General features: G+C 45.4%; 1 protein-coding gene and 1 pseudogene across 1 annotated transcript; one reads left to right on the plus strand and one right to left on the minus strand.

The window, feature by feature from the left end:
• On the minus strand, positions 1 to 8,458 carry LOC112073419 (sterol-4-alpha-carboxylate 3-dehydrogenase, decarboxylating-like). The gene is given in 9 exon segments (XM_024140714.2): positions 1 to 1,037; positions 3,674 to 3,776; positions 4,261 to 4,327; positions 4,330 to 4,402; positions 7,202 to 7,330; positions 7,496 to 7,642; positions 7,801 to 7,962; positions 8,103 to 8,161; positions 8,350 to 8,458. Coding segments are annotated over 8 exon segments (1,035 nt in total). The 5' UTR covers positions 8,124 to 8,161; positions 8,350 to 8,458; the 3' UTR covers positions 1 to 704.
• Positions 8,459 to 8,625: 167 nt separating this feature from the next.
• LOC112073422 (uncharacterized) lies at positions 8,626 to 13,028 on the plus strand (annotated as a pseudogene).
• Positions 13,029 to 13,559: the final 531 nt, after the last annotated feature.

The raw sequence follows: 13,559 nt of genomic DNA on the forward strand, positions 1-13,559 counted from the left end.
TTTAGATAATGGATTTTATTTGAAATGAACAAACTGCATGATTGCTTATGATTTGTACAAGAGAATAGAAATAAGATAGCTGTAGAGGGAAACTAGTCACAGTAAATGTATCACTCATACATCCAAATGAGTGCTCATGAACAATGGCAAGAGGAAGTGTTGGAAACCTCTCCATGTTAGATTGTGTATCCACATTCCACAGAGAAGAAATGTGTGCTGCTCTCTATTGGTGAGGAGAGGTACTGAAACCAGGCACTAATGGAAGAGTGACTGTTGTAGGAAAGGTGAGAGTTCACAGATCCTCATGTAGGCCTACAGACATGACAGAAAGCACTCCTGTCAACGCATCATACCTCCTGTTAGTATTATGGGACAAAAAAATGTGAGTTTGAAAATCACACTTTTTTTTTTTTTTACCTAACGATTAAGACTTAAGACACTGGTGAGAGTATGAAACCGTCCTCAGGGTTGAATCTTAACTTGAGGACTGTACACACAACTCCCAGCTTCATGTTTTCCTCCCATTGACATCAGTGGATGATTTTACTAAAATGAACAAGTTGTGTGCATAGATCTCAAGTCAGGACTCAGCCGTGAGGATCCATACCACTAGCCTGGAATCCAAACTGATACGATCCATTTCACCATTGTTTCACAGAGCATATCAGTTTGGTTTCCAGGCTACCATATTGCAGACATCGCCATCAGGCTCCATGTCGTAGATGAGGATAGCTCTCCACCGTGAGTCTGATCCCATCCTTCAGACCGACCACAGGTTTGTACCCCATGTCCTGCTTGGCTCTGGAGCAGCTGTAGAAGTGGTGTGTACCTGCCAGGGCCACCCTCATGGGGGTGAAGGTGGGTTTGAAGGCCACTAGGGGGCGTAGTAACAGAGACAGCAGCCACAGCAGCAGAGCCAGCCCGTAGACTAGCGTGTAGGGAAGGTGGTAGCGCGGAGCAGCGTAGCCCAGACCAACTAGAATATCTGACATGAAGTCCCAGAACCGGACAGGCTCGTCATTAGTGATGTGGTACGCCTGGAGGGGGAGAGGGAGAGATGAGAAAGACCAGTCAATATGGATTGAGAAAATTATAATGTTGCCAGAGTTCGGTTAAGACATTTCTATTCATTCTCTGTAACCATACATTGGTTAGAACCTCGTCTCATCCACCTTCTTTCTTTATGGAACCGTCTGGTTTCCCAGCGCCTCAGAAAGGGACTTGATCGGAGCCCATGGCAGGAGCGGGAAAACCTGCCGCTGGATTTTCATTGGCTGATCTCTCAGTCCATCACCATCTAGTACAGGGATGGGCAACTTTGAAGAAGGCGGGGCCACAACAAATCAGAACTCACGAGCGGCTAGATGTTCTTTACCATTCGGCCATCAGATTTGCCACCAATGCTCCTTATAGGACACATCACTTCACTCTATACTCCTCTGTAAACTGGTCATCTCTGTATACCCGTCGCAAGACCTACTGGTTGATGCTTATTTATAAAACCCTCTTAGGCCTCACTCCCCCCTATCTGAGATACCTACTGCAGCCCTCATCCTCAACATACAACACCCATTCTGCCAGTCACATTCAGTCCCCAAAGCACACACATCCCTGGGTCGCTCCTCTTTTCAGTTCGCTGCAGATAGCGACTGGAACAAGCTGCAACAAACACTCAAACTGGACAGTTTTATCTCCATCTCTTCATTCAAAGACTCAATCATGGACACGCTTACTGACAGTTGTGGCTGCTTTGTGTGGTGTATTATCTCTACCTTGTTGACCTTTGTGCTGTTGTCTGTGCCCAATAATGTTTGTACCATGTTTCGTGCTGCTACCATGTTGTGTTGCTACCATGTTGTTGTCATGTTGTGTTGCTACCATGCTATGTTGTCATGTGTTGCTGCCTTGCTATGTTGTCATGTGTTGCTGCCTTAGGTCTCTCTTTATGTAGTGTTCTCTCTTTATTATATATATATATATWTATTTTTTTACCCCTGTTTTCTCCCCAATTTCGTGGTATCCAAATGTTAGTTACAGTCTTGTCTCATCGCTGCAACTCCCGTACGGACTCAGGAGAGGCAAAGGTCGAGAGCCATGCGTCCTCCGAAACACAACCCAACCAAGCCGCACTGCCTCTTGACACAATGCCCACTTAACCTGGATGCCAGCCGCACCAACGTGTCGGAGGATACACCGTACACCTGGCAACCGTGTCAGCGTGCACTGTGCCCGGCCCGCCACAGGAGTCGCTAGTGCGCGATGGGACAAGGACATCCCTGCTGGCCAAACCCTCCCCTAACCCAGATGACGCTGGGCCAATTGTGCACTGCCCCATGGGTCTCCCGGTCACGGCCGGCTGCGACAGAGCCTGGACTTGAACCCAGGATCTCGTGGCACAGCTAGCACTGCGATGCAGGGCCTCAGATCACTGCACAACTCGGCTGGCCCGTGTTGTCTCTTTTGTCGTGATGTGTGTTTTGTCCTATATTTAATTATTTTTTTATTTTTTGTCCCCGCAGGAGGTTTTTTGGTAGGTTGTCATTGTAAATAAGAATTTGTTCTTAAATGACTTGCCTCGTTAAATAAAGGTGAAATAAATAAAAAATGAGGGGCCGCAGCTGCTCAGGTCTGCGTACTAAATGATATCTGAGTGAGACTGATTAACAAAATCTATTTTACCGGCCCCCCCGGCCGTTTAGATAGTTTAGATAGCTGGCCGCTAAATCAACAACAAAAATGTGCTGACATGGGCTAATTGACTGACTATCAGTGACTGACAAGAGAAAAACTGCTGAATCACAACCACATTTTGAAATTGCACTTTGTATTCCACTATTCTAACTCTATTCCACTATTCTAACTCTCAACAGTAAATGAAAGACTCCGACTGAGTTCCTAAAAAAAAGTTGCCCATCCCTGATCTAGCATGACCCTTAGAACCTCCACTCTACATTGTGGAATTCAAAGTGCAAGCAGGGCAAGCGATTTAGGCTAAACAAGGAAGTGAGTTCGGGAAAAATCAGTAAGTATGCATTTTGGACTAGTTTTCACATTTAAACTTTATATTCCCAAACTCAGAATCAATTGGGCTTCTCAAAAATAACCCTAACCCCAAAATAATATGGTCGCTGTCATTGAACATTCATTTTAAATAGCTATTTTCAGCATCCCATCTAATATAGAAGTGCAGGCTCCCTCCCACCTCAATTTTCACCCCTTTCAAGTCCCACTTTGCTAGACAGTATTTCCAGGCTCTATATTGAGAGCTTGGGACTTTAACGTTGTATCTGCATTTTTGTCCAAATTGAGTTACTGATATAGCCTTGTTCTGTTCAATGTTCTCTACCTACAGTACATAGTACTCTAAATACCCCAACTCCTGTTGGTCAAAAGAATACAAGATCACATTTGCTGACACCATTCAAACCAATTAGGGTTGGATCTTTAAAGCCAATTACCTCAGAATCATATTTTTGCAGATAGAACCTTAATAGTGCCATTATGTGCTAGCAATTGAGCATGGGACGAGGTTAGTCTGAACCCAACAAATAGCGTGAGTGCGAAAGGCATCTCTTTCTTCTAACACAGAACAGTTGACCCCATTGATCATCATCAGCATCCAGTCGTCCAGGCAAGTCTAGCGTATGAGCAACGCCATGTAGAGGGTTCCTACCTTGCCACAGATAGGAGACTCTGGCCTCAGACTCTCAGCTGCCAGGATGTGTCCATGAACCACATTGTCCACAAAAGTGAAATCCACCAGGTTAGAACCATCACTACAGAGACAGAAAGAGAGAGGCACAGAGAGGCAGAGAGAGGCAGAGAGAGAAGGCAGAGAGAGAGAAGGCAGAGAGAGAGAAGGCAGAGAGAGAAAAAGCAGAGAGAGAAAAGGCAGAGAGAGAGAAGGCAGAGAGAGAGAAGGCAGAGAGAGAGAAGGCAGAGAGAGAGAAGGCAGAGAGACTACATCAACAGAGACAACATAAAACATTAACTTTGGTTGATCCCACTATGTCTAGTGAAGAGTCCATGTTCCATTCCAGTTCTGTGTATGACTGACCCATGTTCCATTCCAGTTCTGTGTATGACTGACCCATGTTCCATTCCAGTTCTGTGTATGACTGACCCATGTTCCATTCCAAGTTCTGTGTATGACTGACCATGTTCCCATTCAGTTCTGTGTATGACTGACCCATGTTCCATTCCAGGTTCTGTGTATGACCATGATCCATGATTCCCATTCCAGTTCTGTGTATGACTGACCCGATGATGAACTTCATCTTGCCCCTGCGTGCCGTGTCGACCAGGATGGGCACCAGCTGGGGGTCCCGGGGCCGAAGATACCGTGAGGTCGGATGGCCACTGTCAGGAGACCCTTCTCCTTGTCACAGGCCTTCAGAACCAGCTGAGACAGAGATGAAGATAGAGGAGAACATGACTATTTTCATGTGGAGTATGTAGCGTCTACGTAACATGTATGTATGCATTTATGGATAGTCCAGCATCAATGTCTTAATGTGTAGGCAAGTTCTCCCCCCTAGCAATGCTCTGGTACCATTAATATAACTATGATCAAGCTATTCTACAATAAGCCTCTTCCACAAAATAAACAAGCATTCTCCTTCTCCTGTTCTATCTTGGTCTGTGTGTAGTAGTGTCCTCACCTTCTCCTGTTCTATCTTGGTCTGTGTGTAGTAGTGTCCTCACCTTCTCCTGTTCTATCTTGGTCGCTGTGTAGTAGTGTCCTCACCTTCTCCTGTTCTATCTTGGTCTGTGTGTAGTAGTGTCCTCACCTTCTCCTGTTCTATCTTGTCTCTGTGTAGTAGTGTCCTCACCTTCTCCTGTTCTATCTTGGGTCTTGTAGTGTAGAGTGTCCTCACCTTCTCCTGTTCTATCTTGGTCTCTGTGTGTAGTAGTGTCCTCACCTTCTCCTGTTCTATCTTGGTCTGTGTGTAGTAGTGTCCTCACCTTCTCCTGTTCTATCTTGGTGTCTGTGTAGTAGTGTCCTCACCTTCTCCTGTTCTATTCTGGTGTCTGTGTAGTAGTGTCCTCACCTTCTCCTGTTCTATTCTGTGTCTCTGTGTAGTAGTGTCCTCACCTTCTCCTGTTCTATCTTGGTGTCTGTGTAGTAGTGTCCTCACCTTCTCCTGTTCTATCTTGGTCTCTGTTGTAGTAGTGTCCTCACCTTCTCCTGTTCTTACTTGGTCTGTGTGTAGTAGTGTCCTCACCTCTCCTGTTCTATCTTGGTGCTCTGTGTAGTAGTGTCCTCACCTTCTCCTGTTCTATCTTGTGTCTGTGTAGTAGTGTCCTCACCTTCTCCTGTTCTATCTTGTCTGTGTGTAGTAGTGTCCTCACCTTCTCCAGTTCTATCTTGTGTCTGGGTAGTAGTTCCTCACCTCTCCAGTTCTATCTTTGGTCTCTGTGTGTAGTAGTGTCTCACCTTCTCCTGTTCTATCTTGGTTCTGTGTGTAGTAGTGTCCTCACCTTCTCCTGTTCTATCTTGGTCTCTGTGTAGTAGTGTCCTCACCTTCTCCTGTTCTATCTTGGTTCTGTGTGTAGAGTGTCCTCACCTTCTCCGTTCTATCTTGGTCTCTGTGTGTAGGTAGTGTCCTCACCTTCTCCTGTTCTATCTTGGGTCTCTGTGTGTAGTAGTGTCCTCACCTTCTCCTGTTCTATCTTGGTGTCTGTGTAGTAGTGTCCTCACCTTCTCCTGTTCTATCTTGGTGTCTGTGTGTAGTAGTGTCCTCACCTTCTCCAGTTCTATCTTGGTGTCTGTGTAGTGTCCTCACCTTCTCCTGTTCTATCTTGGTCTGTGTGTAGTAGTGTCCTCACCTTCTCCTGTTCTATCTTGGTCTCTGTGTAGTAGTGTCCTCACCTTCTCCTGTTCTATCTTGGTGTCTGTGTGTAGTAGTGTCCTCACCTTCTCCTGTTCTATCTTGGGTCTGGTGTAGTAGTGTCCTCACCTTCTCCTGTTCTATCTTGGTCTCTGTGTGTAGTAGTAGTGTCCTCACCTTCTCCAGTTCTATCTTGGTCTCTGTGTAGTAGCTGTCCTCACCTTCTCCTGTTCTATCTTGGTGTCTCTGTGTAGTAGTGTCCTCACCTTCTCCTGTTCTATCTTGGTGTCTTTGTGTAGTAGTGTCCTCACCTTCTCCTGTTCTATCTTGGTCTCTGTGTAGTAGGTCCTCACCTTCTCCTGTTCTATCTTGGTCTGTGTGTAGTAGTGTCCTCACCTTCTCCAGTTCATCTTGGTGTCTGTTGTAGTTAGTGTCCTCACCTTCTCCTGTTCTATCTTGGTCTGTGTGTAGTAGTGTCCTCACCTTCTCCTGTTCTATCTTTGGTCTGTGTGTGTAGTAGTGTCTTAACCTTCTCCTGTTCTATCTTGGTCTCTGTGTAGTAGTGTCCCTCACCTTCTCCTGTTCTAATCTTGGTGTCTCTGTGTAGTAGTGTCCTCACCTTCTCCTGTTCTATTCTTGGTCTCTGTTGTAGTAGTGTCCTCACCTTCTCCTGTTTCTACTTGGTGTCTGTGCTGAGTGTGCCTCCACCTTCTCCTGTTCTATCTTGGTGTCTGTGTGTAGTAGTGTCCTCACCTTCCCTGTTCTATCTTGGTGTCTGTGTGTAGTAGTGTCCTCACCTTCTCCTGTTCTATCTTGTTCTGTGTAGTAGTGTCCTCACCTTCTCCTGTTCTATCTTGGTCTGTGTGTAGTAGTGTCCTCACCTTCTCCTGTTCTATCTTTGTGTCTGTGTGTAGTAGTGTCCTCACCTTCTCCTGTTCTATCTTGGTGTCTGTGTGTTGTAGTAGTGTCCTCACCTTCTCCAGTTCTATCTTGGTGTCTGTGTGTAGTAGTGTCCTCACTTCTCCGTTCTATCTTGTGTCTGTGTGTAGTGTCCTCACCTTCTCCGTTTCTATCTTGGTCTGTGTGTAGTAGTGTCCCTCACCTTCTCCTGTTCTATCTTGGGTCTCTGTGTGTAGTAGTGTCCTCACCTTCTTCCGTTCTATCTTGGTCTGTGTGTAGTAGTGTCCTCACCTTCTCCTGTTCTATCTTGGTGTCTCTGTGTAGTAGTGTCCTCACCTTCTCCTGTATCTATCTTGGTCTCTTGGTAGTAGTGTCCTCACCTTCTCCTGTTCTATCTTTGTCTCTGTGTGTAGTAGTGTCCTCACCTTCTCCTGTTCTATCTTGGTCTCTGTGTGTAGTAGTGTCCTCACCTTCTCCTGTTCTATCTTGGTCTCTGTGTAGTAGTCGATGGGCTTCTTGGCGTAGGGAAGGTCTTCTCTCCCATCCTTGATGTCTGTTCCTTCAAACACCACACTGGCACTGCTGGTCAGTACCACTTTCTATAGCAGACAGACAGAACTGACTATCTATTCACAAGATCAGTAATTACAGAAAGTCCAAGTATTTTAACAGAGCATTTCTTTCATTGAATTTAGTCTGTCTTTATTGTAATATCTTGTATGACACACCTCTCTGTCCAATAATAACTCTATACTGCCCCCTACCTGTACTCCAGCCTCAGTGCAGGCCTGTAGGACAGTCTGTGTCCCCTGGATGTTGACTCTCTGGAACAGAGCCTTGTCATCACTGGCTGGGGCTGGAGAGGCACAGTGGAACACCAGGGAGACATCTTGGAGGGCTGTTAGGAGAGCCTGGGATAGGGCCACACACACACTGATGTTCAGATGCAGACACACACACTGACCTAATGTGTACACACGGGCCACAGTTCAAAGGCCATAGACCATAGCGCGGTCATATAACATGGCCCAAACAGCTCAGTGCACAGACTCTTCACAGACAGACTCACCTGTTTGTCACAGAGGTCTCCCTGGTGGAAGGTGACTCCAGGTAGTTCATAGCTCTGTCTGATGTCGAACACCGACACGGTGTAGCCCTTATCCAACAGCTTCTCTACCAGGTGTCTACCCAGGAACCCAGAGCCTCCTATCACTGCACACCGCTTACTGCTCTGTACAGGGACAGAGGGACAACATTCAGAAAAGACAGAAAGAGAGACACAAATAAACATATGAGAAGGACAAATACATAGCTGAGCATGTGGCATACAGCTCAGAATTTGATATTTTATACAAACTGCTGTGTACTCACAGGTCGTATGCGTGTGGCCATGATAAACTGCAGGTGAGACGCCGGTGTTGGGAGACAAACTGGCAGAGAAAAGACAGTATTTGGTTAAAAGTTCCCTCGTTCAAAAACAGTTTGACAAGATCATGTCACATGGACAATTGAAACATGATGAAGACTACAATCAAACACCTTTAGATTATTTCAAGACAAGTTTTCAATATAAAGACACTAAAATGCGATCAAATAAGTGAAAAACGTATCATTTTACCAGTTTAATCTGTTTTACAACAGTATGAAAGGACGCGCGAACAAATAATAAACCCCTGTATTAGCTGAGCGCGAGAGGCGCTCTCAGTGGGTGGACGGGAGTTCGCCTGTGAAGGTGGCATGCTCGAACAGCCAATGGAGGGGAGCCTACGTCAAAGAACGCCACTGCTCTGACCAACCGGGACATAATCACAGTGAGACCACACCCACAGTGGGTAGAGTGTAAACGCCCCTAAACCTGATCCTGTATCCGTTTTTATATTTCACTCACCTCGGTATCAGATGAGTTGGCGCACGGAGAACAGATTCTGGATCAGAGCTTCAACGATCAATCCAGCCAATTCTCGTATAGCGTTTTATACCACATGTCGTCAACAACCAGRAATCTTCTCGCCSYACTAGATGCCCTCGATTTAGCTTCGTACGAATTGTTTCCATTCTGAATATGCCATTTTGCWCACCCGGCGTGCAGAATGAGTTAAATCGAGTGCACAGTCACTTACTAATCAAAATGATTATAGCYCTGACTGAATACTGCGCTCATTGACTGGAAATSTTAATTTTKTTTTKTTAATTTATTACTCAAACATTATATTAACCCTATTATAACATTGTACTATGCTTGTTAATAACGGCACATCGGTTACTGCTCCCGTGTAATAGACGGTCGGTCTTTCTGTCTATGATCTCATCTCTGCCTGGATGATAGGAGGGGAGAGAGGAGCGACATCAATAGATTAGACAAAACACTCTTTAGTAAATCTACGGTTCTCTTGTTGCTGCCTTCCGCGAGTGATCATCTGAAATGGTGAGAATGTCCATGATGGAGCGGTTCTGTTTTGATGCTCCTTGTGCTTATGCTACAAATTACAAAAGGCCTCGCTACACTGATGCTACCACAACCTGTATTAACCGTAACTGGCTGTCCGATAGGAATAATAGGTTAGCTTATTACTCACTCAAATGGAAGAACGTGTATATTATCTGATAGGGCTAGTAATGGGATGTGAATAATCAGAATGAAAAAAGCTATGATGCATATTTTCCCATGTCCTGAAAGCGTTCATTTTGTTGCCAGCTATCTGTAAAATAATCAGCTTTAGGGCTGGTCATGCTTTTTTAAAGTGACATACATTGTCTCCCTATTTATGGCATGTTTCCCCCAGACTACCTGACTTTACATTGAAATGGCCCTATGTAGATAGAAGATGACAAAAATACACCCTTCTAAGGCTTTCCCTGTCTCTTTATCTCCCGGCTGCATCTCAATAGTCTAGCATAGCTGGACTGAAGGAGATTAGACAAGGAATCCACTTAAAACCATTGAGATGCCCATCAACCCTTAATTTGCTTCCTTGTTGCCATCGCTAGGCAACCAGTGTAAAGAGGCCGTCCCTAGGTCCGGTCCCTCCCCCCAGGAAGAAGTCCAGCCCCAAGTCGGAGCTCACCAAGGAGCTGAAACAGGAGATCAGAGAGGCCTTTGAACTTTTCGACACCGACGCCTCCGGACACATTGAAGTCAAGGAGCTAAAGGTAAGGGGTCAGAGGTTAGGGGTTAGGGGTTAGGGGTTATGCACAGGGACAATGTTTGCGTAACATAATCTATTACAGTACCCATAATGCTTAGTAATACAGTGTCGGTCAACAAAGATCGTCCTGGGGAGCTACGGTGTGCTTTTGTTCCATCTCAACACTAACACACCTGGTTTTAACCAGCTCATCTGTTTTTATCTATCTATCAATCTTCCTCTCTCTAGGTTGCTATGAGGGCGCTGGGGTTCGAGCCGAAGAAAGAGGAGATTAAGAGGATGATAACGGAGGTGGATAAGGACGGAACAGGAAAGATCTCCTTCTCTGATTTTCTCACCGTCATGACTCAGAAGATGGTAAGAAAAACAACATAGTGAATAAATAATGTCTGTTTTTGTGATAAAAAAATGTGCTGTCAAGAGCAAACACTGTCAGTGCTTGTAACATAACATTACAATTTAGCAACCAAAAAAATGTGATAGGAGTAAAAATACTTTAAAGTACTACTTAAGTAGTTTCGGGGGGTATCTGTACTTTACTATTAACATTTTTGACAACTTTTACTTTTACTTCACTACATTCCTAAAGAAAATAATGTACTTTTTACTCCATATATTTTCCCTGACACACAAAAGTGTTGTGGTTAGAGCATTGGGCCAGTAACCGAAAGGTTGCTAGATCTGAATCCCTGAGCTGACAAGGTAAAAATCTGGCGTTCTGCCTCTGAACAAGGCAGTTAACCCACTGTTCCTAGGCTGTCATTGTACATAAGAATTTGTTCTTAGCTGACTTGCCTAGTTAAATAAAAAAAAGTACTCATTACATTTTGACAGGAAAATTGTCCCCAAATCACACACTTATCAAGAAAACATCCCTAGTCATCTCTACTGTGGACTCACTAAACACAAATGCTTTGTTTGTAAATTAATGTCTGAGTGATGGAGGCATGCCCTTTGCTATCCATAAATTTAAAAAATATATAAAAAAAAATTGTGCCATCTGGTTTGCATAATATAAGGAATTTGAAATGATTTATACTTTTACTTTTACTTTTGATACCTAAGTAATATTGAGCAAATCCCGTTTACTTTTGATACTTAAAGTTGCACGTTCCTGACCTGTTTTTCCTTTTTCTTGTATTTATTTAGTTGGTCAGGGCGTGAGTTGGGTGGGTTTGTCTATGTGGTATTTTCTATGTTGGGATGTTGTGTCCGGCCGGGTTATGATTCTCAATCAGAGACAGCTGTCAATCATTGTCCCTGATTGAGAATCATACTTAGGCAGCCTGGGTTTCACATTGATGTGTTTTGTGGTGTTTGTCTTTCCGTGTAGTCGTTGTGCCAAACGGGGACTGTTTGTCGGTTTCTATTTGTTATTTTGTTTCATTATAGTGTTCAGTTCGATGCTAATAAATTATGGACACTAACCACTCCGCGTATTGGTCCGATCCTTCTCGCCTCTCCTCGTCCGAGGAGGAGGAATATGAAAGCCGTGACATAAGATATTTAAAACGAAATACTTTTAGACTTTTACTCAAGTAGTATTTTACTGGGTCACATTCACTTTAACTTGAGTCATTTTTTATTAAGGTATCTTTTACTCAAGTATAACAATAGAGTATTTTTCCCACCACTGGATAGGGATTGTACATTTACTTCAAAACTATACAGAGTATTGTGTGTATTACGGGTATTTTTAGTAATTGTCTCACCATGCTGTATTGTGTTGTATTACGTTGGTGTTGTAAACTGTCTACCAACCCCAGGCTGAGAAGGATTCTAAGAGGAGATCTGAAAGCATTCCGTCTGTTTGATGATGATGAGACGGGGAAGATCTCCTTCAGGAACCTGAGAGGGTCGCCAAGGAACTAGGAGAGAACCTGACTGCCGAGGAACTGCAGGTGAGACATACACCTTGGACGGGCACTGTACGTACACACACACCACCACACACACACGAACCTACAGGATGATATGGGATAGGTTACAAATAGTTTTTAATTTGTCAAGAAAATTATACTGGGTCCACTGCTAAAGCTTCTGTTTAGTCATTACTGTGAATCTGCCACCTCACCTTCCCCGTCCCCTGCTTCCTCTCTTCCTCATCTCCCTCCCTCCCTTCCCTGTCCCCTTCCCCCTTCCTCTCTCCTCCCTTTCCCATTCCCACTCCCTCTCAATTCCCTTCCCATTCCCACTCCCTCTCCATCCTCCCCTCTTTTCTCTCGCCTCCCTCCCATCCCTTATTCCTTTTCCCTGTCCCCCTTCCTCTCACCATCTCTCTCCCTCTCCTTCCCTATTTCCTCTCTTCCTCATCTCTTCCCCTCCCCTGTCCCCTGCTTCCCTCTCCTCCCTTCCACATCTCTCCTCTCCTTCCCCTGTCCCTCCTTCCTCTCTTCCTCCCTTATCCCATCCCTCTACCCTACCTCCCCTCCTTCTCCGCTTCCTTCCCATCCCCTCTTCATCCCATCTCCTCTCCCTCCTCTCTCTCCCTCCCACCTCCCTCTCCATCTCTCCTCCTTCCTTCTCACCTCCCTTCCCATCCCCTCTCCCTCTCCTCCTTCCTCCACTCCAACCTCCAGGAGATGATCGAGGAGGCAGACAGGGATGAGACGGCGAGGTGAACCAGGAGAGATCCGCCGCATCATGAAGAAGACCAGCCTCGTACATCGAGACTAGACCAGGGTGTTGTGTGGGTTAGAAGACAGCCGTGTACCTGGGAGACGTAGACCAGGTGTTGTGGGGTAGAGGGTGGTGTTGGGACATACAGGGGGCAAGGGATTGTGGTTTGGTTTACATGTTACTGTACTAGTCAAGTCATTACTCAGTTATCCAGGCCTGTCCTAGTTTAATTGGACTACTCCTTCCTCATCTCCTTCCTTATCTCTTACCGTCATGACCACTCACAGTTAGAAAATGAGCTCTAAAGACTATTTATCTGTCTCTTAGTTAAAATGCTGGTAGAGTCCCAAAACAGTGCTTTCATCTATCAATACCCTTTTTCACCTTTCACATCTGTTATTATGAAGATAATGGTAAAGAACAGGAAATTTGTTTAAGACAACTAGGAACAGATACTGCACACAGAAACATTCCAATCTATAGAATAGATTTATGTGACATTAAGGATTTTGCCCAAAATAATCGCCTTGCTCAAACTATCCCTTAACAAACTGCTTGTTTTGAGCCTGAGTCTCCACCAGAGGGTATGAATCATCAGTCAGGGAAGATCCCAGCCTCCACTACCTCATCACCCTAGCACCTCTCTACCCCTAGTCACCTCTACCCCTAGGTCACCTTGCCTCTCTACCCCTCTCTTAGCACCTCCTCTACCCCTTAGTCACCTCCTTACCCCTAGTCACCTCCTCCAACACCCACACCTCTCTACCCCTGGTCACCTCCCTCCACCCACATCACCTCCCCTACCCTCTATCACCTCCTCCCAAACCCCACTCTCAACCGTCCCTCTCTACCCCTGGTCACCTCCTACCCCTAGTCACCTCCTCTACACCTCTAGTCACCTCTACCCCTAGTCACCTCCTCAACCTCTAGGTCCACCTCCTCTACCCTCGTCACCCCTCCAACACCACAACCTCCTCATACCCCTGTCCACCTCCGACAACACCCCACCTCCTCTACCGCCTAGTCACCTTCCTCCAACACCCTTACCTCCTCTACCCCTAGT

Source organism: Salvelinus sp. IW2-2015, unplaced genomic scaffold (assembly GCF_002910315.2).
Source record: "Salvelinus sp. IW2-2015 unplaced genomic scaffold, ASM291031v2 Un_scaffold2257, whole genome shotgun sequence".
In the NCBI taxonomy this organism is placed as follows: domain Eukaryota; kingdom Metazoa; phylum Chordata; class Actinopteri; order Salmoniformes; family Salmonidae; genus Salvelinus; species Salvelinus sp. IW2-2015.